General features: G+C 51.5%; 4 protein-coding genes across 4 annotated transcripts in view; 1 reads left to right on the top strand and 3 right to left on the bottom strand.

The window, feature by feature from the left end:
• The window catches only part of LOC100898828 (mutS protein homolog 4), a 6,199-nt gene extending 3,080 nt beyond the window's left edge, over positions 1–3,119 (top strand). The window contains exons 6-8 of the mRNA XM_003740178.2: positions 318–592; positions 768–1,809; positions 3,055–3,119. Coding sequence (XP_003740226.2) covers positions 318–592; positions 768–1,809; positions 3,055–3,119 — 1,382 coding nt within the window. The remainder of the gene's footprint in view (positions 1–317; positions 593–767; positions 1,810–3,054) is intronic.
• Positions 2,924–6,838, bottom strand: LOC100897965 (probable ATP-dependent RNA helicase vasa-like). The gene is made up of 8 exons (XM_029110575.1): positions 6,781–6,838; positions 6,546–6,676; positions 5,561–5,778; positions 5,368–5,430; positions 5,181–5,243; positions 5,023–5,095; positions 3,382–4,933; positions 2,924–3,258 (listed from the first exon to the last, which is right to left on the bottom strand). The coding sequence occupies exons 2-8, from the start codon at positions 6,548–6,550 to the stop codon at positions 3,217–3,219; spliced, it is 2,016 nt and encodes a 671-aa protein (XP_028966408.1). The 5' UTR covers positions 6,551–6,676; positions 6,781–6,838; the 3' UTR covers positions 2,924–3,216.
• Positions 6,839–7,841: 1,003 nt separating this feature from the next.
• Positions 7,842–12,025, bottom strand: LOC100898543 (glucose dehydrogenase [FAD, quinone]). The gene is made up of 6 exons (XM_003740176.2): positions 11,984–12,025; positions 11,593–11,831; positions 11,167–11,422; positions 10,041–10,198; positions 9,457–9,910; positions 7,842–9,372 (listed from the first exon to the last, which is right to left on the bottom strand). The coding sequence occupies exons 2-6, from the start codon at positions 11,692–11,694 to the stop codon at positions 8,252–8,254; spliced, it is 2,091 nt and encodes a 696-aa protein (XP_003740224.1). The 5' UTR covers positions 11,695–11,831; positions 11,984–12,025; the 3' UTR covers positions 7,842–8,251.
• A 7,574-nt stretch (positions 12,026–19,599) lies between these two features.
• Positions 19,600–21,095, bottom strand: LOC100898401 (acid-sensing ion channel 4-B-like). Its single transcript, XM_003740175.1, has 2 exons — positions 19,962–21,095; positions 19,600–19,794 (listed from the first exon to the last, which is right to left on the bottom strand). The coding sequence occupies exons 1-2, from the start codon at positions 21,093–21,095 to the stop codon at positions 19,600–19,602; spliced, it is 1,329 nt and encodes a 442-aa protein (XP_003740223.1).

Genomic DNA, 21,095 nt, shown 5'->3' with positions numbered 1-21,095 from the left:
GAATTTCAGATTTTTCAATTTTTTTCCGAGTTTTCGTATTTTCGTGGGTGGAGCACTCAAAGAATTTTTTTAAGGTAGAAGGACTCATCGCATCGGAGAACTGACCCCCCTATAACCACCGCTGGATCCCACAGAACACGCTCACAAATTTTCACGACGATCGGTTCGGCCGTTTTCGAGTCTATAGGGTACCCCGGACATACAGACAGACAGACAAACAGACATACGTTTTTATATATATAGACAGATGGATATGGATGCGCAATCGTGATTCATTTAGCGAAAATGACAAACATCGATGCTCATCTTCCTTACAGACAGATACCTGATTCCTGAGGCGACTCTCAGCCGCGGGGTTTTGGACTCTTTGAATATACGGATGCAATGCGTCCGAACGGGAATCAGCCACACTCTCGACGAGTATCGAAAACTCTACGGAGAACTGATCCGCGACGCGGAAGCCGCCTGCAAGGACGTCGCGGCTAATCACCAACTGCCGGTGAAGCTCACCTATAACGCAGCGCGAGGCTTCCACCTGACACTCAGTAGGAAGGGCTTTTCGGCGGCGCAGCTCCCAACGACCTTACTCAAGGTTAGTACCCCGAAACTTCCGAAAAAAAACGCTCGATATGCACCCGAAACGCCGCAGCGTTCTCGATGGGTCCCTGAAGAATGGCACCAGAATGAGGCGGAAATCCGCTCGTGAGAGTATCGGAAGTCTCGAATCGTCTCCCGAGTCCTGAGTCAATTTCATTTCCAACCATTAGATCACGACCGAACAAGCCACCTATCACTTCACCACGGAAATATTACTCCAAGTGAACGAGAGGATGGAGTACCTGCTGGACGTCATCTACGACAAAACGATGGTCGTGCTGACCCCCCTACTGCAGTCGATCGAACCATACACCGAATGTCTTTATAAAATGGCTGAAATCCTCTCCGAGCTCGACGTCGCTTGTAGTCTGGCAGTGGTGGCCACCTGCGGGCACGGCTTCGTGAGGCCGAAACTCAGCGACAGCGCCACAGTTGTCGAGGAAAGTCGGCATCCCGTCTACACTCGCTACGGGACGTCTGAGGATCACGAAGACTTCCAATGCAACCCGATCTATTTTTCGAGGAACGACAACGTGATCGTGTTGTCAGGACCGAATAATTCCGGAAAGTCGGTCTATATGAAGCAGGTCGCTCTCATGCAAATCCTCGCACAGATCGGGAGCTACGTTCCCGCGAAGTGGGCCGTCTTCAGACCGGCCGGTTCCATAATCTCGCGCACCGGACACGGGGACGATCTTCAAAGTAACGCGTCGACGTTCATGATGGAAGTTCTCCGAATAGGACAAATGATTCGACACGTCGAAGAGGACTCGCTCCTCATAATAGACGAGCTTGGCCGCGGTACCAGCGAGGAAGATGGATCGGCGTTGTCTTTTGCCGTCGGGGAATATCTCTGCGGCTTCACGAGTTTCGTGATTTTCTCCACGCACTTCGAGCTCGTCATGCATCTCGAGCGATTCTTCCCGAACGTCAGCAACTATCACATGGACGCCGAATTCGGCGAGAATGGGAACTTGGTGTACAAACATACTCTCGAGTTTGGTATCGGTCCGCTAAGTTCATGCGGAGTGCCGGTGGCCCTCAACAACGGGCTTTCAGAGGAAGTTTGCGCGCGGGCCACCGAGATCGCGCAGGAAATCTGGCTCGACAGCAGGCCATCCAGAACCTTAGATGAGAACGAGATTCGGCTGAAGCTGCGACGGAAGGCGTCCCAGTTGAGGAGGAAATTGTTCATTTTGAGTAAGGGCCGAAGTGAGTCGTTCGAAATCACCGATGAGCTCCGGGATCGAATGAGGGATCTGGAGGAACACCTCCAGGGGCTCGGAGAGCGTATGGATCTAGACCAGAACTTCACTCGCGAGCCCAGCCGGCTCGATCCGCCGACCAGGCGAGGTCTCCCGCACCCCGTGATGCCTTTGATTGACTCCGTGAGGGGGCAAACGGTATCGGTTAGTCCCTTGTTCCGAACGCGCGGTAGTGGAAGTTCCGGATCAACAATGTTCCGCCAAAGCGCCGGCAGACAAGGGGATCACAGCGAGGGGACTTGGTGAGGTCCGCGGCCTAGAAAGTTCGGCGCTCCGGACCGGGGCTGGGTGGTTTGCGGCAGACAGGCATGGTTGCGAATGAGTTGTGAAGTTCCTGATCCGCGGTGCGATGCGGAATCTGAGAATTCAGCCAGCGATCATGAAGATCGCCCAATGGTTACCGCAGTCGATTTTGTGACGGCTGACGGAGTCGTTTTCTAATTACCCTTATTGGGCACACCGGAGGGAAAACTCATCTTCTAGTATTTTAACGCATTTCCGGGGAAGTCTAGCTCTGGTCGAGAGGGGACCGGGTTCCCCTCGATCGAAACCGCCTTAGTATTCAAAGGAAAAGCGCTCCCGGTCGAAATCCTATTCAATTTCCGAAGCATTCATTTCGGAGGATCCTATCGCATGTAGGGTTCACTGTAGATAACGCCATCGGGATTAAGCTAATAAAGCAAGGTACTCGTCTCTGCTCAACATTCTTCCTCTCTCAGACTCACTTCATTAGATCTTTCGGGAGAAATTATTCTTGGCAGAAATCCACTTCTCGTTCCACGCCTGTTCTGGTCAAATCTGGTCGGCACCCGACCCATTCCGGCAATCAAAGCGAATGACTAACAATAAGCCCGAAAATTCGACGGATGGATTCGGTGTCCAGAGGACTTATTTTCTTGGCACCTATTCATGGAAAATCTCCCGAGTCCTCCCTGAGGAGAATCCGTGGAACTCACTGTGAGAATCACCGTCTAGATTCCATGAATACCGACGATCTTCGGTAATGGCAGTGGTCGAGAGCTTGATCTCATGCACGGAAAATAAAGAGCATCTCATGTTCGAAAAAAAGATTTTTTTATCGAGAAGATACGTTCCACAATCCGGTGTCTTCCCCAATATGCGTCAAGCTTGCAAATTAACGCAGCTGCCCAATTTCTAATAGACAAACAAAGGAGTGCCTCTCCATGGGCAGATTCAGTCATCGATACTTTGCACATCGATGAGAATTTCATCAGCGTTTCCAAAAGGAAAGCTTAGCGTGACCGGCTTGTCATCTTCTCCATGCGTGAACGATCCGTGGGCAGCTTCCAGGACTACGGAACGCCGACTCGATCCTCACGAGCACCGGAGTTATTTATTGCTCCCAGCCGCCGTCGTCCCAGCCGCCCTCGTCAGCCTGCAAAAGCATAGAAGAGAGGAACGTCAAGTTAGATTGCACGGATCATCACAAGCTCGGAAAAGCAACTGCGCATTCGAACGATCTCAAAATGATATTTTTGGGGAAAAAAGTCCAACTCACCACAAGGTCGTCCAAACTGCAGTCCCCGCAGGCGGCATTGGATATGAAGTCGGGCACCGCTTGCCCACACTCGTTCAGCACTTTCACGAGCTGACTGGCTAACTGAGCATCCGCCGATGGGTCGAAGAAGGAAACCGCTTTACCAGCGATCCCTACTCGGCCCGTTCGACCGACACGATGAACGTACTTGTCGATGTCCTGTGGCATATCGAAATTTATGACCATGCCTAGACCCTTGATGTCGAGACCACGGGCAGCGACCTCCGTCGCGACGAGAACCGCGTGCTTGCCGTCCCTGAACGTTCGCAACGCTTCTTCACGTTGCTCCTGAGTGCGATCTCCGTGCATGGTTGTCGTGCCGAATTTATTGTGGCTCAAAAACGTGCCGATGAAATCGGCGCTCTTCTTCTTCTCGACGAACACCATGACTTTTCCAGCTTCTCCAAGCTCGGTCTGTTCCGCTCCCTCGCCCGGAGTGCCACAAGTTTCCATCAGAATCAGTCTCAGTGCTTCCCGCTTCGCTTTGTAATCCTCGGTCAGAATGAAACTTTGCTCGACGTCGCTGTTGACGCCGCCCAAGATACCCACCACGACCTTCACCGCGTCGGGCTTCATCATCTGCCGCGCCAAATCTTCGACTTTCGAAAACGTCGCAGAAAACATCAACGTTTGACGGTTCTCCTTCGGAACCATCGTTGGGTGCTCCTCGAAGGCCTTGATCGCTGCGTAGAAACCGTCATCCAGCATTCTGTCGGCTTCGTCCAGAACGAGGTACTGAACCTTCGCGAACGAGATCCTTCCGTCGTCCAAAAACTGCTTCAGACGACCAGGCACCGCACACAGGACATGTGTGCCGCTGCTAATCTGTTCTGCATTGTAGCGAACCTGGGTCCCTCCGTAGGCGGGAGAAACTCCGATACGTCTCGGGCTTTCCTCCGAAAACAAACGGAAATGTTCGTAGAGTTGGAGACAAAGTTCTCTTGTCGGTGAAAGAACCACCACCAGAGGCGTCTGCGTCCGTTGGCCGCGAATCGATTCACGTGACGGTAAGGCCGGGTCGTTCATGATCTTTTGAAGGATCGGGAGAATGAAGGCCGCTGATTTCCCGGAACCGGTTTGCGAGCACGCGATCACGTCTCGTCCGGCTGCGATGATCGGGATACAGTATTTCTGTATCGGGGTCGGCGCGGCGAACTTCAGCTTCGTGACGATCTTATCCATCAGATTCGCAGAGAACCCAGATTCGGCGAAAGTGTTCATAGGGATTTCGAACTGGGGATCGCTCACAGTCACCGCCATGGTGTCGTAGCGACTGATGTTCGCGTCGCTATGATGCAACATCTCGAACGTCGCGTCCGTGACGGCCTCGGTCGACGGAATGTACGTCACGGGCGGGGGAAGGGGTTTCCCATCTTCGCCCAGTCGTTCGACGCGCTCATTCTTACAATCGCCGGCCCGGTGGCCTTCTTCACCGCAGTTGAAGCACTTGTCCGGGGGAGCATTGGGACAATCTCTAGACATGTGGCCCTCCTCGTTACATTTCCGGCAAACTGTAAGGTTGTGTTGATCGATGGTAGGAAGGAGGAGAGATAATGATCGAACTCAATATTTAATGGTGGGCTTTCCGACAACGAGATCAATTTGAGCTTACCCATCGGAGGCGCGTTAGGACATTCCCTCGCCATGTGGCCTTCTTCATTGCATTTCCGACACGCTGGGAAAATTGCGATATAATGAGGAGACATTCTCCACAGGTAGATTGATGGATATTGAGGGCAAGTCGAAACTCGTATACTCACTCCTCGGTTCGCCGTCGGGACAGTCACGAGACATGTGACCCTCCTGGTTGCAGGTCCGGCAAACTGGAACACGGAGAAGTTCAGCTGGTTCGAAAACGTCGACTCGAGTGCCTCACGGCCGCTTTCTGATAAATTCCGACGCTCGACTCTTGAAGAAGTACAACCACGACAAAAAAAAATTCCTCACCGAGCGGCGGAGCGTTGGTGCAGTCGCGAGCAATGTGCCCCTCTTCGTTACATTTGCGGCAGGCTACGTATGAAGATATCATCATTATTCGGACTCACGACTCTAGGAGGAATGGCACTCGATCGGGTTCGGAGAATCTCCGGGATCGTGAGAAGGTATCGAATTCAGTCGTCGTACTCGCCTCGTGAATCACCTCCCGACCCAGCATTGGGACATTCACTTTTCCTATGCCCAACCTCTCCGCATCGGAAACATCCTTGATTATCTGATTTGTTGGGGCATTCTCTGGCGAAGTGTCCCTCCTGCTTGCATACACGACAGCCTGTATCACCACCGCTTGGCGACGCAACAGTGTAGGCGTCGCAGTCGTCTCCGTTACCCCACTCATCGCCGCCTTCTTCACCGTTGAACCTGGAATGGGAGACACTCAATACTGAAGATATCATCAACGAGTCTTCTCAAAAGCGACAGGGGGAAAGTCAACGAGCTCACAGATCGAGGACGTTCGCTGAAAATTCCTCGCCGGGAGGTCCGTGAGCCGCTTAGAGACCGTGAGCCCAAAGATGGGAGGATATCCTAAGGCGGTCAGTCACCCACCTCCCCCCTCCCTTCCACCGACTTCAGGTTCAGGGGCTTCTCCTGACAACGTTTTTCAGTATGAAAATCGGCCACGCGCGAGAATCGTCAGGCGATGCCCGCGCTCGATTACGCGTGCGCGGGACAGCGGAGTTTCGGGGCCTCGACTCCCGCCTACGAGCGGATTGACGAGAGGAGATGCGAGGCGAGGCCTTCCGATACCAATTATTCGAAACGTGAAGCGCGAAAGCTGATCAGGACGATAGATAGATCAATCCATATGACGACGGGACTCTCGACACTAGGCCTAACCATATCAGCGAAATACTACGGAAGAAGTAATTCAAGGATTCTGAGCCAATGAAGGGGAAATTCCGATCGAGCAATCAGCAACGTCGAGAGCTAAACGTCGATTATTATCGAACGTCGAATGCCTTCCATCGACTCGAGCGGATACCTCTTCGAAGAAAAAATCTGTTTCCACAATAGCGCCACGTGAGGCTGTGGAGACTGTGGAGCATTCGCGCGTTCAGAGAGAAGCTAAATAATGGTGAGCAAAAACGCTCGAAGGATATCCTCAGTTTACTGAATGAGTTACTCACGTCATTTTGATTCCGGTCCGCGAAAAATCGAAGAAAATGAAAACGAGCCGCGCTTGTATTCCTTCCTCTCTTGTGGGCGATCGCACGATCTCTGCTTAATGTACTCTTCCGAAGCGAACTCCGTGAAGATTCTGGAAGTTCGCGGATATCTTAGACATAATCGAAAGGAGAAAAAGGATTATACTAATATAATCTTCAATGAATCGACTCGATATTTGGAGGAAGCGTATGTTACCTTAAAGATCAGCTCGCCGGTGTGTATCAACCGACGCGAACGCTTGCCGCACGCGAATGTCTTTGTCTGAAGTTCGAGGCGCGACCGCGACGGTTAGAAACGGAAGTGTCGTGCCGATCGCCGGATGCGCGCTTTCGAAATTCGAAAACTTTCGTCCGTTTCAGAAACGTTCATACAATGTGAACTTTTGAATATCAAGCTGTCGCGATGTGCTGATTGCTAGAAGACTCTCTCGGGTGTGATTCGGCTTGGAATGAGGTCGACATCAACACCCAGTAACTACGAACGATATTCGATAGAAGTTTCTGTTCGCGCTTCTCTGGCGGCCTCTCTCCACGAGTCGTTCTCTTCTTCCCGCCGCACTCGAATCGAACGCTAACGGAACGAGACGACGGAATACAACACACCGGTTCCGATCGAGCGAAGAGGCGCTGATCATCGTCATGTAAACAGCACGATCGTCGCGCGCCGCATCCATTCTGGCAATTTCAGCGCTCAATTCCCCTTCGGCTGAGGTTCCCGCGTCGAAAGAGCTCTGTGAGCCTATCGAGGCACCGTAGACTCTCTTGTTGTCTCTCGCAGTTTTGGTCAATTCCGAGAATATTGCAGGAGTCACGTAATTGGGAAGTCAGAAGAGAACCCGACTGACGATGCTGGAGAGGTCCGACCTCTGAATTTTCGGGACGTGCACGAGCAGAATGTACGGTCACAATCTCGTCTACAGGCGACAGCTCAATAGTTCTCTCCATGATACAAGCCGGCCCGATATCCGACGCCGATATGTTCCGCGCTGCGGCTCACGCAGGACTTCTCTTTGGGGGGGGGGGGCAGACACGGCTGAATCGAGTTTTCGAAAGGTGCTGGAATCCAATATGGCGATCGCTCTTATACCATTGCATTACGAAGGGATCATCTGGGAGCGGGCGACAACTCCTTTAGCCCCACTCCGATCCGAAATAATGAAGACGTCATTGGGCGTGGGATTGAATCACAGGCTTAAGAATTTTATTTAACAACAAAATATAATGTCTCCTGATTCAGCACAAACTTGATGAAAATATGTATGATTATTTGTGCTTATCCAACACATCCAATAAGCCTCTCTGATTCATAGTTGCCATAGGTTTGCAGAAATGCGACATGCGAGCATTCCGCTTTCGAAGAAAAGAACTAGGGGATATCATTCCCTCGATGATCTTGCGAGCGAGGGATAAACAACGCTGATTGAAACCGGGTACAATTTCCCACCGAGAGAATAACAGACTCTCACTGATTCTCGTCTCGCGCAAGTCGCTCATGCCGAGTACCGGGGGCACAACCTAAAAACTGTAAAGCGGGTCCGCTGTTCCCGGTGCCGGAGAGATCGGGACTCGCCTCCATTTTCGAACGGGCCTCCTCTTCCCGGAGCTAGCGTTGATTGCTGGGTCATGATATCACACTATATTCTCAATCCTGCGCTAAAAATTTAGAATCAATTGGTTGATTTTGTCAACACTTGGTAGTTCCGAAGCGGTGTTTGCCGCTGTTGCTCCTGTTGCTTCCGAAGCTGTTCCTGTTGCTTCCGTTGCTGTAGCTGTAGCTGCAACTGCTGCTGTTCGTTCAGCTGCTGCTGGTCCTGCGGCGCATCGTGCCGATGAACCTCCTCTACATGTTGCTGCTGTAGCTGTTGGAGTTGTTCCTGCCGTTGGACTTCGTTGAGCTCGTTGTAGTCTTCGACGATGAAGTCGCCGCAACGAGATCCCGTGAGGTAAGCGTAAGCCATCGAGTGACCCTGTGGCAGTTTGTGTGCGATGCTCGTATCGGCGACCCGGAGTCCGGTGACATCATAAACTCTGCATCTACCGTCGACCACCGCATCTGGGTCTTTCTGGCGATTGCAGCCCATTTTCGCCGTTCCGGCGTAATGGAAATTCGCGTGCGTCGTGTACTGCACCAAGCAGCGAAGGTATTCCAGCGAATGAAGAGCGTATTTTTTGCACTTCGGGAATGGGACGTCGTAAAGCTCGATGCCAAGAGACGCGAAAGGAGGTGATTTGAGCATCTCGATGAATTTCAGAGCTCCCATCGCGATCGTGTCGAGATCGGATTTGTCGCTGAAGTAGTTGAAGAACACGTAGGGCGGATCGCGCATCGACGTCGAATTCAAGAGCACGTACCCTCTGGATTTCTGGTGCATTTGATAGACGTTCACGGTCAGAATGGACTGGCCGTTCAATCCGTTCATGTATTCGTCTTTTAGATCCTGATCCACTCCGAGCCAAGGACCTCCGAAACCTTTCGCTCCGGAAAGCGTATATTCGACGTCGGCGAAGTTGTATCTCAGGATATCGTCGTCGAGCGGCCTAGGCATATCGATCCTGTCCAGCTGACGGTAAGCCACTCCGGCCATGTTGACGGAAGACGACAGGAGCGAGCTCTTCTCCCCTTTGTAATATCTGTCGATCTCAGAGCAAGTCCTGTTCGGGAGCCAAGACATCGGAACCCCTTTCAAATAAAACGATTGAACACCGGGATGATTATGGAGGTTTTGTCCGACCCCCGGTAAATTCACGATAGGTCGGATGCCTCTGGTTCTAAGGTGATTCGCAGGACCTGAAAACGACCGCCACAGAGTTAGTCACGAATTCTTCCAAATGATATTTCTCCATTGAGCGATGATACGAGGCATCTACGAACCGATTCCGGACACCATCATGAGCTGGGGGGTTTTCAGAGCTCCGGCTGTGAGGATGACTTCTTTGCTGACGAAGAATCTTCTCCCAGGGCGACCGGTCGCGGCATCAGCCGTCTCCACACCCACGACCCGCGGTATCGGCGAATTGGGGGGCTGTTCCAAGAGAACCTTGGTGACTATCGTGTTGAGCTTGATGTGCATTTGGTTCCGACGGGCTTGGAAGAACGGTGTAATGAACGCAGTCACGGCCGAATAGCGGGAGCCGTGACAGTAGGCCGCTTGGAAGTGATATCCTTTCCCGTGACAAGTCCCGTCATGAACGTCAGAATACTGCATGCCCTGGAGCTCGAGAGCTTTTCTCCAAGCCTCATAGCCCGCGGTCTCTCCGTTACCGAGGAGGAGAGAGTTTACGCACAGCGTTCCTTTTTTGCCGTGATGGCCGTTGTTCCGTACGCCCTGGGGAGACAAGCGAGCTCTTGACGATGTGATTCGAATCTTGCGATTGTGGGGAAGAAACGGACAGTTGATGGAAATCGAAAGAGTAGTGCAGGAAGGAACGAGATTCCGGAATTCTGAGTGGTCTCACCGGGTCCTGGTTGTTTTCGTCGTGCATGAAGAGTCGCCAGACCTCTTCGGCATCCCATCCCTTGCAGCCGGTTTCAGGCTCGATTCGGTCGTAGTCCGCGGCGCAACCCCTCTGGACAGCCGCTCCGTTGAACGTGGACCCCCCTCCGAGAACTTTCCCTAAATAGATTTCGCAACAAAGTCAATTCTACAGCCACGCTACGAACGGAATCAAATCGGATCGGCGGTCTTTCTTCTATTCAGGATCAGACATTTCTGAGAGTCAAACACAGAAATTCAAAGCGTTAACTTGTTCGCGTCAACTTCCGGCTTTCCCAAGTCTTGTTTCAAATGACCGGTCGGGCAGTCGGGCGTTCCCAACGAGTGATTCCCCACAATGTTCGACTGAGCAAAATATCACGAGAATTCAGAATTCGCCACTGGATTCGACGGCGCTGCTTTCTCGAACTTTTTCGGCGTAAGTGTTGGAAAAAAATCGTGTTCGTAAATCGAGTCCGATATCGATCGAATTGTTTTGCATAGAAAATTCACTTGCGGTGTCGATATCCATCGAATGGCGCCAGCCTTGTCTCGATGTTATCGCGAGAGGAGTGATTTGCGAAACTTTGACGGCTCATTTAACCGAGCATTGGCCGAGCATTAATTACCCGTTAGGGATCGGGAATTGCAATGATCAAGGTTATGCAGCCAATGATCATTGTTCCAGATCTTGATAATCCAATCCGCCGATATCGAATGCCAATGGGTGAAGTGAGTCCCGTCGGAGGTCGATTCCCGACGAATTGCTGTCTCTGGAGCTCAGAGTGACTCATGCTTCGCGAAATCAGATACTCCGGGATTCGACAGCAGATTTTTTTGCGACTTCGAGAGGGGGAAATACCGCATCGAAAAGAATATTCGGGATTCAGAGCAAGGAATTCGGGGAGCGACTTTCTCTCGGTCAGACTCTCTTTAACCGAATCAAGAAATCTCCAATTAAACGAGAGGAAACAACGACTGTCTGGCGCCGGAAATCGCTTTGGTCTGCGTGCGACAACAGCATTTTCCCGATATTCGAATCGTTGCACCTGTGATGCACTCGGAGACCCACTCCTGAAGGAATCTCCATTCAGCATTATCACACCCACCTCCGAAAACAGTTGGACTCTTCGATCCCAGATTGTGGAGTCCGTTGCTTTTGTGCGGGAACCACCACATGACATCGTCGAAGCCCGGTGAACCGGTGTGCATGTAGAAAAGCGGTACATCAGTCCACAGTGGGGGATTCCCACCGGCTTCGATCAAGAGCACTCGATAGGCGCGTCCGCAGTGGGAGACGTTCGTTAGCTTCTCAAACATTCTGCTCCCCGCCGGACCTCCTCCCACGATGATAAAGTCGTATTCCTGCACATGCATGTCATTCAGTCAGAATCGAGTCGTTACGTCGCTCACGGAGTTGGGGAGGCTGGGTCGAAAAAACGACAGAAATTCTGAAGTTCTCCCGATATCGGATCGCTTCGGATCCATGGTGGGGGGAAGGGGGCGGGCTACAGTTATTCCATGTGAGCACTCACGGAGTGGAGTTCATCCTCGGGTGTATTGTAGTCGAAGCCGGTGGCCCCGCCGCGCGATTCTCTGACGAGGAGCAGGAGTGCCAGCAGGAAACAGAACCTCATCTTCCACGGCGGGACGAGCGACGATATTCTGTACCGCCGCGACCTCAGAACGTTGCTTTTAAGCCCGTCTCTCACCCAAACTTACCACCGCCACCACGACCGCAACGGCTTTCGCTCCTGCACCGGGAGAATACTCGCTAGTGGACGGGGAATTATGTTATAGGGGGAACGGCAATACTTCAGGCGTCGTTCGATACTGTCACTGTTTCCGCCCGCTGAGCGGCTGCTGTCGCTATCTTTATCAACGGGTTGACAATTGAATGCTAGCACCGTTTGTCAATAAGATTACCACTTTCGCCGGGCTGAGGCATCATCAGAGCTAACATCATATGTGTTCACATCATGATCACGCTCATTCGGGAACCCGGGCATTTCGAATATATGTACCACGCGGTGAGCGGGGAAACTCCCGTTCTCATTCGCGACGCGACGAATCAATAAGAGGCTTCTAGGATTCGGGATGGAACAAGATTTCCCTGATACATTGAGGGAAGTACAGAGATCATCAGGGAGGAGGAGAAACACATCAGAAACACTCCCGGGAATGATGTTCATGCGGCGAGAGTGGAGATACGCTCTGAACGAATGACAGCCGGAGTCTTGCACAGGCTCGAGGAATTACGTTCGAGGGAAGAGGGAATATTTATCAAACTTCGAAGAAAATCTCGATCCCTCATTCCGATGGAGGGAAGGGTTCTCCCGGGAATCCAGCAGAAATGGTTCCGTCTCTTCCGATGAGATTCAAGTGACAATGACCGAGCTTGCATCGCTCTTGAGCCCGAAAGACCTCACTTCCTTCGTTGCTCCGAAAATCGCAAAGAACTTCCGTGAGACGGCCTGCCCGGAGGTCGTAGCCCGTAACACCCCCGTCGAGCCGTGGGTGTACTCGAGAGTATCTCTCTGATTGCTCTGAGAGTCTTCAGAAGCGAGAAGAAAATTATGAATGAGATTATCTACCTGATCTCCGGGAGTTTTCAGTTGCCGCGAAGCTCCAAGAATCACTCCGAAACGCTGGGCCGTGCCACAGACCATCGAGGAGTGTCAAAAAAATATAGCTATCGATTGCCATTAAAGTCGCCACATGCTCATGCTGTCGCGCAACTTGGAGAAAATATAAGTTCACTCATGACACCTTTCGTCGTAAATTATCGTTTTGTAATAAACTGTCGAAGTCCGGACACGTTGAGAGCCGTTCGACACGTCATCGGAGTCGCGGCGATTTAACATCCGCGCTGCCTTAGAGGCCCAACTGGAGGCGTCGGCATGTGTCGTTTTCTCATTGATCTCACCACCGTGAATCCCTCCTTGTGCTGATCTCGATGCTCTAGATTCCGCGCGGCTGGATTATGCCGAATTTCGAGGCGAAGCCTCGGAACTTCCGATTCCCAGGGGACTGGAATCTAGGGATCCGACTGCGTGAGATCATCATCCGAGCTCTTTGGACGCTCGCCTCTATCAGCGAATTGCCGTGGGAACCTTTCAAAGGAATGTTCCAGAATTAGAGAGAGATCCTCCAACTAGATCTTGAGGAGCAAGAGGCGGCGAGGAATTTCTGCTCGTCAGTAAAGCGACCATCAATCTCAAAGCAATACCCTGAGCGCACCCTATGAGCGGTCTCCGTTCCTCGATTCTCCAACAAATGACTCTCCGAGTGTCTTCACATCCGCATCTATGCTCCTCGCTGAAATGGCGAGTCTGATGGGGATGAATCACCGGTAAAGGCGAAACGAAACATCAATGAGTTGGAAGCGATCCTCGGGGAGCCCCTGCCTGAGTTTTCTGTTTTTCGGCCAAGTCGACGTAACGATAATGGATTCCACATGATGTTCTGCCGATGTTGCGACAGAGTGTCTCCGGGAATGGAATAGCTTTCGATTCCGCCTGAAGAGAGTGAATTCTCCCCGCGATCAAGAAGTCAAAACTTTTTCTCGACTCCTTTCGTTCTCGGCTCCGAGATTCACCGAAAGACGCGCGCGATGTGGGGTTTCGATTACAAACACAGCGGAATGTTCGGTTTTCGGGCGTCGTATTTCAACGGCTCAGTCTCGAAGCGGAAAGGCAATTCGAGGCAAACATGGCTGTTCTCTCTGAGCAGGGAGACGGATTGTGTTGGAGACGGCGCACCGTCTTTGGCCGCCGCGCGGATCCGCGACTGCCGAGCCCTCTCTCGCCTGGAATGACAATCGATAGGGACTCCTTGGGATCTCGCGGAGGGTCAACGCAGCCGAAGAACCCATTCACTCTCGTGATTTGCCACAACCAGCAGCGAATGATAGAAAATGAGCCTATGGATCGACATCCTCGCCGGAAGAACTTGCATTGGGAATCCTGAGCAGCGTTCACCCTACAGCGCGAATTTCCATGGGAGTCATTCAGCGATCCAGAATTTTCACTTCTATGCACACGCTCAGATGGCCGAATGTAAGGGACGCGGATTGAGCTGTCATGCGGTGCCACGGCCGACGTTTGGTCATCTTCGTCGGTCGAGAGTACAGAAGAATGACTTTGCGGAACGGAACTCCAACTCATAATTATCATTATCAAATACAGGCCGATGTTCCCGTGCCTGGACCGTGCTTTGTATGATTGCTGTATCCATTGTGCATGCGCGTTCCACGAATTATTTATTCAGCCTCCCTGCTCTAGTGAGTGGACGTCCGGGCGTTTTTGTGCGTACGTTCCGGATGCCTGCTAAGCGAAAGAGTCCCAGGCAGCTAACTGTCATCGGATGCGTTGATTCTTGGAGGCCAGCAAAAATCGAAGGACGGGATGACGGAATCAGGTGGCTCCAGTGGAACTGCGGAGGAATCTTCGACGGCTGTAAGCGGGATGGAACGCAGTTAAAGCTCAGGTTCAATGTACTCGATCGGTATTCCTAGGAGGGGAAATTCTAAGAAAAAAATAACAGCATTCTCAGATTACGCGCTCATTCTCCGCTAACATGAAGGTATCTCCCAATGTTCCACTGGCGTAATGGTTCGAGGGAGAAATAATTGGTTTAGACCTGACTGCGGTCGAATTGCATCCCTGAACAGGGAGCGCTGCTGGAATTGAATGGGGAGAGAACATGAAAGTCAAAATGTCCCGATATTGTCGCAATCCGATACATCGAGCCAGATCGTGGGAGTCAGAATTCCGGGATAGCAACACCATCATGTAGCGATCCCGAAACATTTTCTACATCGATCCCGGTCGCGCGTCGACCCCCGCCTCCATCAGCGATCACCGTCCTACACTCCTCGCCGACCAGGCTGAATGCCAGGGTCCGGATGGTACAACTTCCCCGAGCGAGCTGCGACTTCTGAACGTACTTTTCGAAGACTTCACTTGCACTTGCCAGATGACGAGAATCGATTTCAAATATTTGCTCGGTCAAACCAAAGTTCCGTCTCAATCGCTGTTTCGAGAGGGAATAATCATCCGCCGATGCGAGAACCTCGACGAAAGCCGCTGTCAAGCTGCCAAAACTTACCACTTGTCCACGAACGAAGTTAGCAGCCACTTACAGAGACGGGGCCATCGAGCGGAGCCACCAGGAGCACCAGCTGAGGCGACGACGGCACAAAAAACACCAGAAATCATTGTGATGTCGGGATACTTTTATTTTCATAATACCGGGCTTCCTACGGCTCACTGCCTTGACCATTGCCGTCACTGAGGGGACGAAATGTGATTCAACCCCTCAATCTCAAAGCACAAAATACTTCTTCATCTGTCTTGTTGTGGTGTTGTCAATAAAACACGAGAAGAGCAGCGCGGTTCTCAGGTGGTGGACGGTCCCCAGCATCCTGATTTCTCTCAGTTCACATGACACTCAGGAACGAGTGTTTCGGGTGTCGTAACGTAAACCAGATCGAGCGAGTTTGACCCACTCATCCCCCGCGAGTGTACCATCTTAGAAAACATTATGGAACCGAGTTCCACTAGGGAATTAGAGCAGGGCCGGGCTTCAGAATCCGCGGTGGGCTTCCCAGGTTGTTACGGACATGGTTTCCGGGGTCACTTACGCGTCGAGCTCTCCGAGCGATGTTCAAATGAATCGATAATAATCTTGTGACGATGCATGGCGTATGTCATGCTAGGTCGTTTGCGGAAACTAGACGCGTGTGACGCTCAGAAATTTCCTCCGTGGCTCTTGTGATGCGTTCATGTAGGTTCCATGGATCGACTATGAATTAACACTATTTCAAGAGTGATCGAGCTGGTTTGTGTCAATATCGATGAGGCTATCGTCATCGCATATTTTTCGCTCAAGAATTCTGAACCGACAGATATCATGCCAAACCTACGCGCACGAGCCGTTGCGCAGCCATCGATCTTCAGTATAGGAAACTCGAACTCAAGTAGTAGATGTTGTCGTCCACATTTGATTATTGGCGTCGACAAAAAACTCGGGAATTATCCAGAGGGCCACGGCCACGCATGTTGACTCTGGCAATTGAATAACTCAGCCTGAATTTTTAGACTTGGTAGCAAGGCTCCTTCCCAACAACAGGCACACTGAAAGTCACTATACTTGGATGACGCTTCGAACCGGATTTGTGACCGAAGTTGTCCGTTTCTCTGTGAGTCCCCCGTGACTTCTTCATCTCGGAGAATTGCTCTCTTTCTGAATGCTCGGGGACCTCACAAGATAAATTTTCGGGGCGTCATTCTCCAGGTGAAATGTCACGTTGTTCGGCCGCAGCTCTTCTGATTCTGTTCTCTTTTCTTGGAAGCCACGCTCAACGCCGTCGGCAGAGTGTCCAAGATAAACTCAAACAGCATGCACCTGATTTTGCCGCGAGTTTTTCGGGCGACGGAAAGTTGGACTGTCCCGCGATACCCGTTCCGAGTAAGGCAGTGAAAAGGCTTCCGTTCAGAATGGCCAGGATCCCCTATCTATGTTTTCCCAAAGAGTCCGGTCCTCGAAGATCGCCAGCGAGAATTAATCTCTGACTATCACTTCAGTTTCAGAGGTGATCGTTCAAGTCGACGTATGTTTGGAACCCATGGGGCGGGACTTGCGAGACCGGGAGCTGAAAGTTGTGGTGGCACAGCTCGAGGAATGTGCACAAGCCACACTCCTGTTATTTATGATGAATGCCTGTGCGGACGCTAATTATCTTGACAAGGTGACTCGTGACTCCTAAGTGTTCTTCAAGAAGCCTATCCTTGGTGGAAAACAAGTTTGATTCTGATTCCCACGCCAGCTCTTTCCACCGCCCGGAACTCAAGAGCTCATATCTCTCTTCCAGACTGTAGATTGTGTTTTCGACAAAGAGGACAAGATAATCGTACGTAAAATTATTCCTCTGCCTCCGAAACGCTTCGATTACAGCGCTTGTAAATTCTCTATCCGGGATAAACCGTCGCGCGATCCCCGCTGCAAGATCTCACATCTCACAATCCTTCACAGGAGAAGCTGAAACTAACGGAGTTCGAGGCAAACGTTGCAAAAAAACTTTTCGTGAGTACTTCAATTCCGCCCGAGATGCTCCTCATCAAAACACATCCCTTACGTGCAGTTAAGATTCAAATCTTTCCGAAGGGTTGCGCTCGCAAGCTCCATGACGACTTGAAGAGTAAACGCAAGACTTGAATAAGCTCCAGGAGAACCCTTATATTCTTCGAGGTGCTTTGATCAGTGGATCCGATCGCTTCTCCGGGAGCCGTACTCAAGCAGCGATGGGACGGCGTCATCGGCGCTCATTAATCGATAAAGAAGTCAAGGATGTTTTTCAATCGTGTCGATCTTGAATTAGGCCTGTGTTGTTCCTCTTCATTGAGTTATCGGAGCGGTCCGGGGAAAAACTCTGCTCCTTAATGCTGGGGTCCAAACACGGGTTTCAGAACTTGCTTGGAGATACTTGAAAAACGCTTTGCTGAGGTGCTACGAACGTAGGTTTCCGGGATGTTCCGCAGAAACCCCCTCACTCAAGTTGATATCACCTCGAAACGATTCTATGCAGGTTGTCTGTGTCAGGCTAGCACTCAACTGAGTACATCCAGTATATGCAGAATGAGATGCTCTCGGAAAGCATGCATTGATTTTCATAATGGCTACGCTCATTCTATCAGTGCGTTTGATCATCGGATCGGTACTTGATTCATCAATGCAGGGAAGTGACAGCTGCAGGTTTTCCTTGGGGCTTGCATGTTCCTCTGTCCAAGCGGCGTGGGTATCGAAGGAGTGACGCTGCGCCGCGCCGGTCGGGAGCCAGAGGGGATCAAGAGAGAGCATAGACCGTGAGCTGATCTCGTCGAATATGAGGATTCCAATTGGGAGAATGTTGCGTTTCTTAGGAGGATCGATCATTGATGTCTGTATAACTTCCCAGCACGCTTCGGCACCGTCAGTGAAATCACTGGAAGTATACTGGTTGAGGGCCTTATGCGAATTTCGCCGCGAGCGTGTGTCTGGTCCGCTCCTGAGGCTCAAATCAAAATTGCCTCGGAGTCTCGTCTGATTAGCGCGACCGGGGAGAAACAAAGTCGTAAGTCGGAATGCACGCCGGGAATCGCAGCCGATACAACGAGTCATCCGTCAGAGTCTGCCTGGCTCCACACTGGCTTGAGATATTCGTAGCTTGGAGACATGTGCTTCGTGGTTTCGAAAATTATCATCATCAGTTATGAGTAGGAAGGGAGAGCGAAGAATAGGAGCATCCAATGTTCTTTCATTCGCCATGGAAAGCTCTGAAGGTGATCTTCGCTCCGGATTCCGCCAAATCATGGCCGGATAGTCCGAGGGTCGGCACTCGTCTTCACTGGGCACGTGATCACGGATAGATCGGGAGCTGATGAGTCATAATATAGTTCTCAATCATGACCCCGACGATCACGATACTGCACTTATTCAGATACTACGGTTGCTTTCCCCCGGATCCTCGCGGAGATGCTCCTACCTGTTCGAGAGAAGCTACTCATCCAGCCGAGTGGGGAGAGCTCGTAACCGAACCCGTGATTTTTCATTTTTTTTTATGACCGAGGACTGGATGACCTCCCCCCCCCACCCAATCGGGCACCTGCAGCTTACTTCAGTCCAAGCTGCTAGGCCCGAATGATATCACTGTTGATTCCGGGAGGGGCGACGGGAATGAATGAGATGCTAGTGGATGTTTGCATGCAAAAATTGTTCTGGAATACCCGGGCCCGTCGAAAGGGGGGAGGGGTAGCGGGACTTTTTTCCCCGGGCCAAGAGTTTCCGGAGGGGCCCCTAGCTCAGGCTTCAGTCTAAAAATTTTGTTTGCGTCCTGAATTTCCCCCTTTCTCAAAAGATTCACGGGCTCAGGAAATTGCTGACCCATTCGTTGCATCACTTTCCTAAAGACAGATCACAGACCATGATCGAGAGGGGCCTATGTCCGAATTTCCCCCGGGCCCAGAATCCATCTCTGCGGCTCTGGGAATACCCCATCCAGTCGTGATTGCAGCATGAAACTCGGACTCTCATGGGGCTTTAGCCTCTCCCAAGCCGCGAAAAAGATCCGATCAGGCTCGCCGCGCCGCCAAGAGAGATCCTGGGGTAGCAACCTTCTGTGGCTCAAGGATTGCCCAATGTCAGAGGGATGACGCGGTGGCCCCGACACTTGGCCCCGCAATCACACGGTCGCAAAACCACGAAAGTCCTCAGTTTTCGATGAGCGTATGATCGATACCGCCTTGACGTGACGGGCTGGCTCAGGAGTCGTTTCTGATGGATGCTTCCTGCAACGTTTTTTTGTGCGGTAGATATTGCGCGGTATTTCCGATGTCTCGAAACATCTCGATCCACTTGAGAGCTCCGTCATACGGCGCTACAGAGAGTCTTAGCAAGACTTCTCCTGTCCGAGACCTCTCCACCGGGAAGACTCGATTAGATACTCGGTCGGAATCATTCTGATCTCCTCTCTGACCTCCCTCTCTGCTTGAAGGTCCGTCCCCTCAGAGACTCCGAGTGCGTTCCGCAAGGAAAGAGAACCAAGCGGCCAATACGTCGAAAACTTCGTATATCGCGAGGAAAGACAGTCCAATGAAGGTGTTCATATTCGATCCCAGGGCCGCTATCATTTCCGAGAAGCGATATTTGGCCCTCTCGCGGATGAGGGTATTTTCCGAGCCACTTTGGTAGATCGTCACCTGAGGACCGAAGAAATCATTGAACGATATACGCGCCTCAGGAAAAATCTTTCAGATCACCGATCATGCAGTCAGGAACTCTTCGACACTTGGAAAGACGGATTGACAAAAATGGGTGGGTTTCAGATTAGCTCCGAAATTGGATGGAATATATTCCGATGACTTACTCTGGTGCGATCAGGGCTCGCCCTTCTGCGCGTCTTTCGGAATCCTCCGCTGGATGTTTGGACCCTGTAGATATTCACTCGACATTCATCCGAACACTCGCAGTTCGCCCGGAAGCGCTTGGGGCTACTGAGCGCCTTGTTGCGACACTTGAGCTCGGCACGAGATCTCGTGCACACGTTCTCGATGACTGACAGTTGAGAGAACTCGTTTGTGATCTCGCAGTTACACTCGCGCATAGCCTGTTGAGACAGACAGATAGCCATGCACCTCGAGAAGGAGTACTGTTCCTCGTCGATTCCAGCTATGGTTTCATATCCTGGCGGCCAATCGCTCCCGCATTGTGATGGATAAGGAGCGGGTAAGAGTTTCATTTCGGTGGTTTCCAGTCTCATATAAGTAGATTCACCGAGAGAAGCATGGACTGAGTCTCGGGTCACCATGGCCGATTTGCGGTAAGTGTAGAAGAAGAAGACGAAACCCAAGTCCTTGATGTGCGGCAAGTATTCCCTCGTCGATGAGTTGAGTTCGAGTACAAGACCTTCTTCGGGAGTCTGAGTACGGTATCGAAAAGCCTCCGCGTACTTTCGGTTTCCCTCGCAGAACATGCAGAAACATTGACCGAAGCGGCTGAGTTCGACGATGGTTGGGGCAAAGAAGCCCGATCCACACGATACACCGCGGAGCGAGCAAGAGACCACGAGATCTCGAAGGTTGATGAAAGCTTGTTTGTATCGTTCGATAAACTCGGCACTGGCATTTCCGGTATCTGAGCCCGCCAAGAGCTCCGAGAACGCCGAAACGAAGTCCAAGTCAGGATCGCAGAGACTAGCAAAAGGCTCCTCGCAGAGTTTTCGGCGTTTGAAGGGGTTGAAGCTGCAGAGAGCTATGCTCGGCACGCTCAGATTGTCCTCGCTGATGTCGATCGAAATGACGGTGGGGAACGCGCAGTACGCTTTTACAGCGTCAAGGCACAGATTAATCATGAATGCCGTCAGCGCAACGTAAACAGAGCACCACAAACTCAAACGAAATTTCTGGCTACCTCTGATAAGCACAATCCGGTCCAGACCTCCGCTGGTTTCCGCGATAAGTTGTTTCAAGTAGCTCCAACGGCCTACTACAGAGAGCTGCAT

Source organism: Galendromus occidentalis, unplaced genomic scaffold, assembly GCF_000255335.2.
Source record: "Galendromus occidentalis unplaced genomic scaffold, Mocc_1.1 scf7180000076803, whole genome shotgun sequence".
Taxonomy (NCBI): domain Eukaryota; kingdom Metazoa; phylum Arthropoda; class Arachnida; order Mesostigmata; family Phytoseiidae; genus Galendromus; species Galendromus occidentalis.
This window is presented reverse-complemented; position numbering and strand designations above follow the sequence as displayed.

Bases quoted from the DNA above. Each gene is read 5' to 3' on its own strand.
- LOC100897965 (XM_029110575.1), bottom strand. The intron at 5,431-5,560 runs GTGATTCACGAG...CTTCATACGTAG, and splicing joins TCCCAATGCTGGGTCGGGAG to CCTGCCGCAAATGTAACGAA. The intron at 3,259-3,381 runs GTGAGTTGGACT...ATGCTTTTGCAG, and splicing joins GCAGTTTGGACGACCTTGTG to GCTGACGAGGGCGGCTGGGA.
- LOC100898543 (XM_003740176.2), bottom strand. From the start codon at position 11,694: ATGAGGTTCTGTTTCCTGCTGGCACTCCTGCTCCTCGTCAGAGAATCG. The intron at 11,423-11,592 runs GTGAGTGCTCAC...ATGCATGTGCAG, and splicing joins CCGAGGATGAACTCCACTCC to GAATACGACTTTATCATCGT. The intron at 9,911-10,040 runs GTGAGACCACTC...TTGTCTCCCCAG, and splicing joins ACGAAAACAACCAGGACCCG to GGCGTACGGAACAACGGCCA.
- LOC100898401 (XM_003740175.1), bottom strand. From the start codon at position 21,095: ATGCAGCTCTCTGTAGTAGGCCGTTGGAGCTACTTGAAACAACTTATC. The intron at 19,795-19,961 runs GTAAGTCATCGG...TTCGGTCCTCAG, and splicing joins CGAGCCCTGATCGCACCAGA to GTGACGATCTACCAAAGTGG.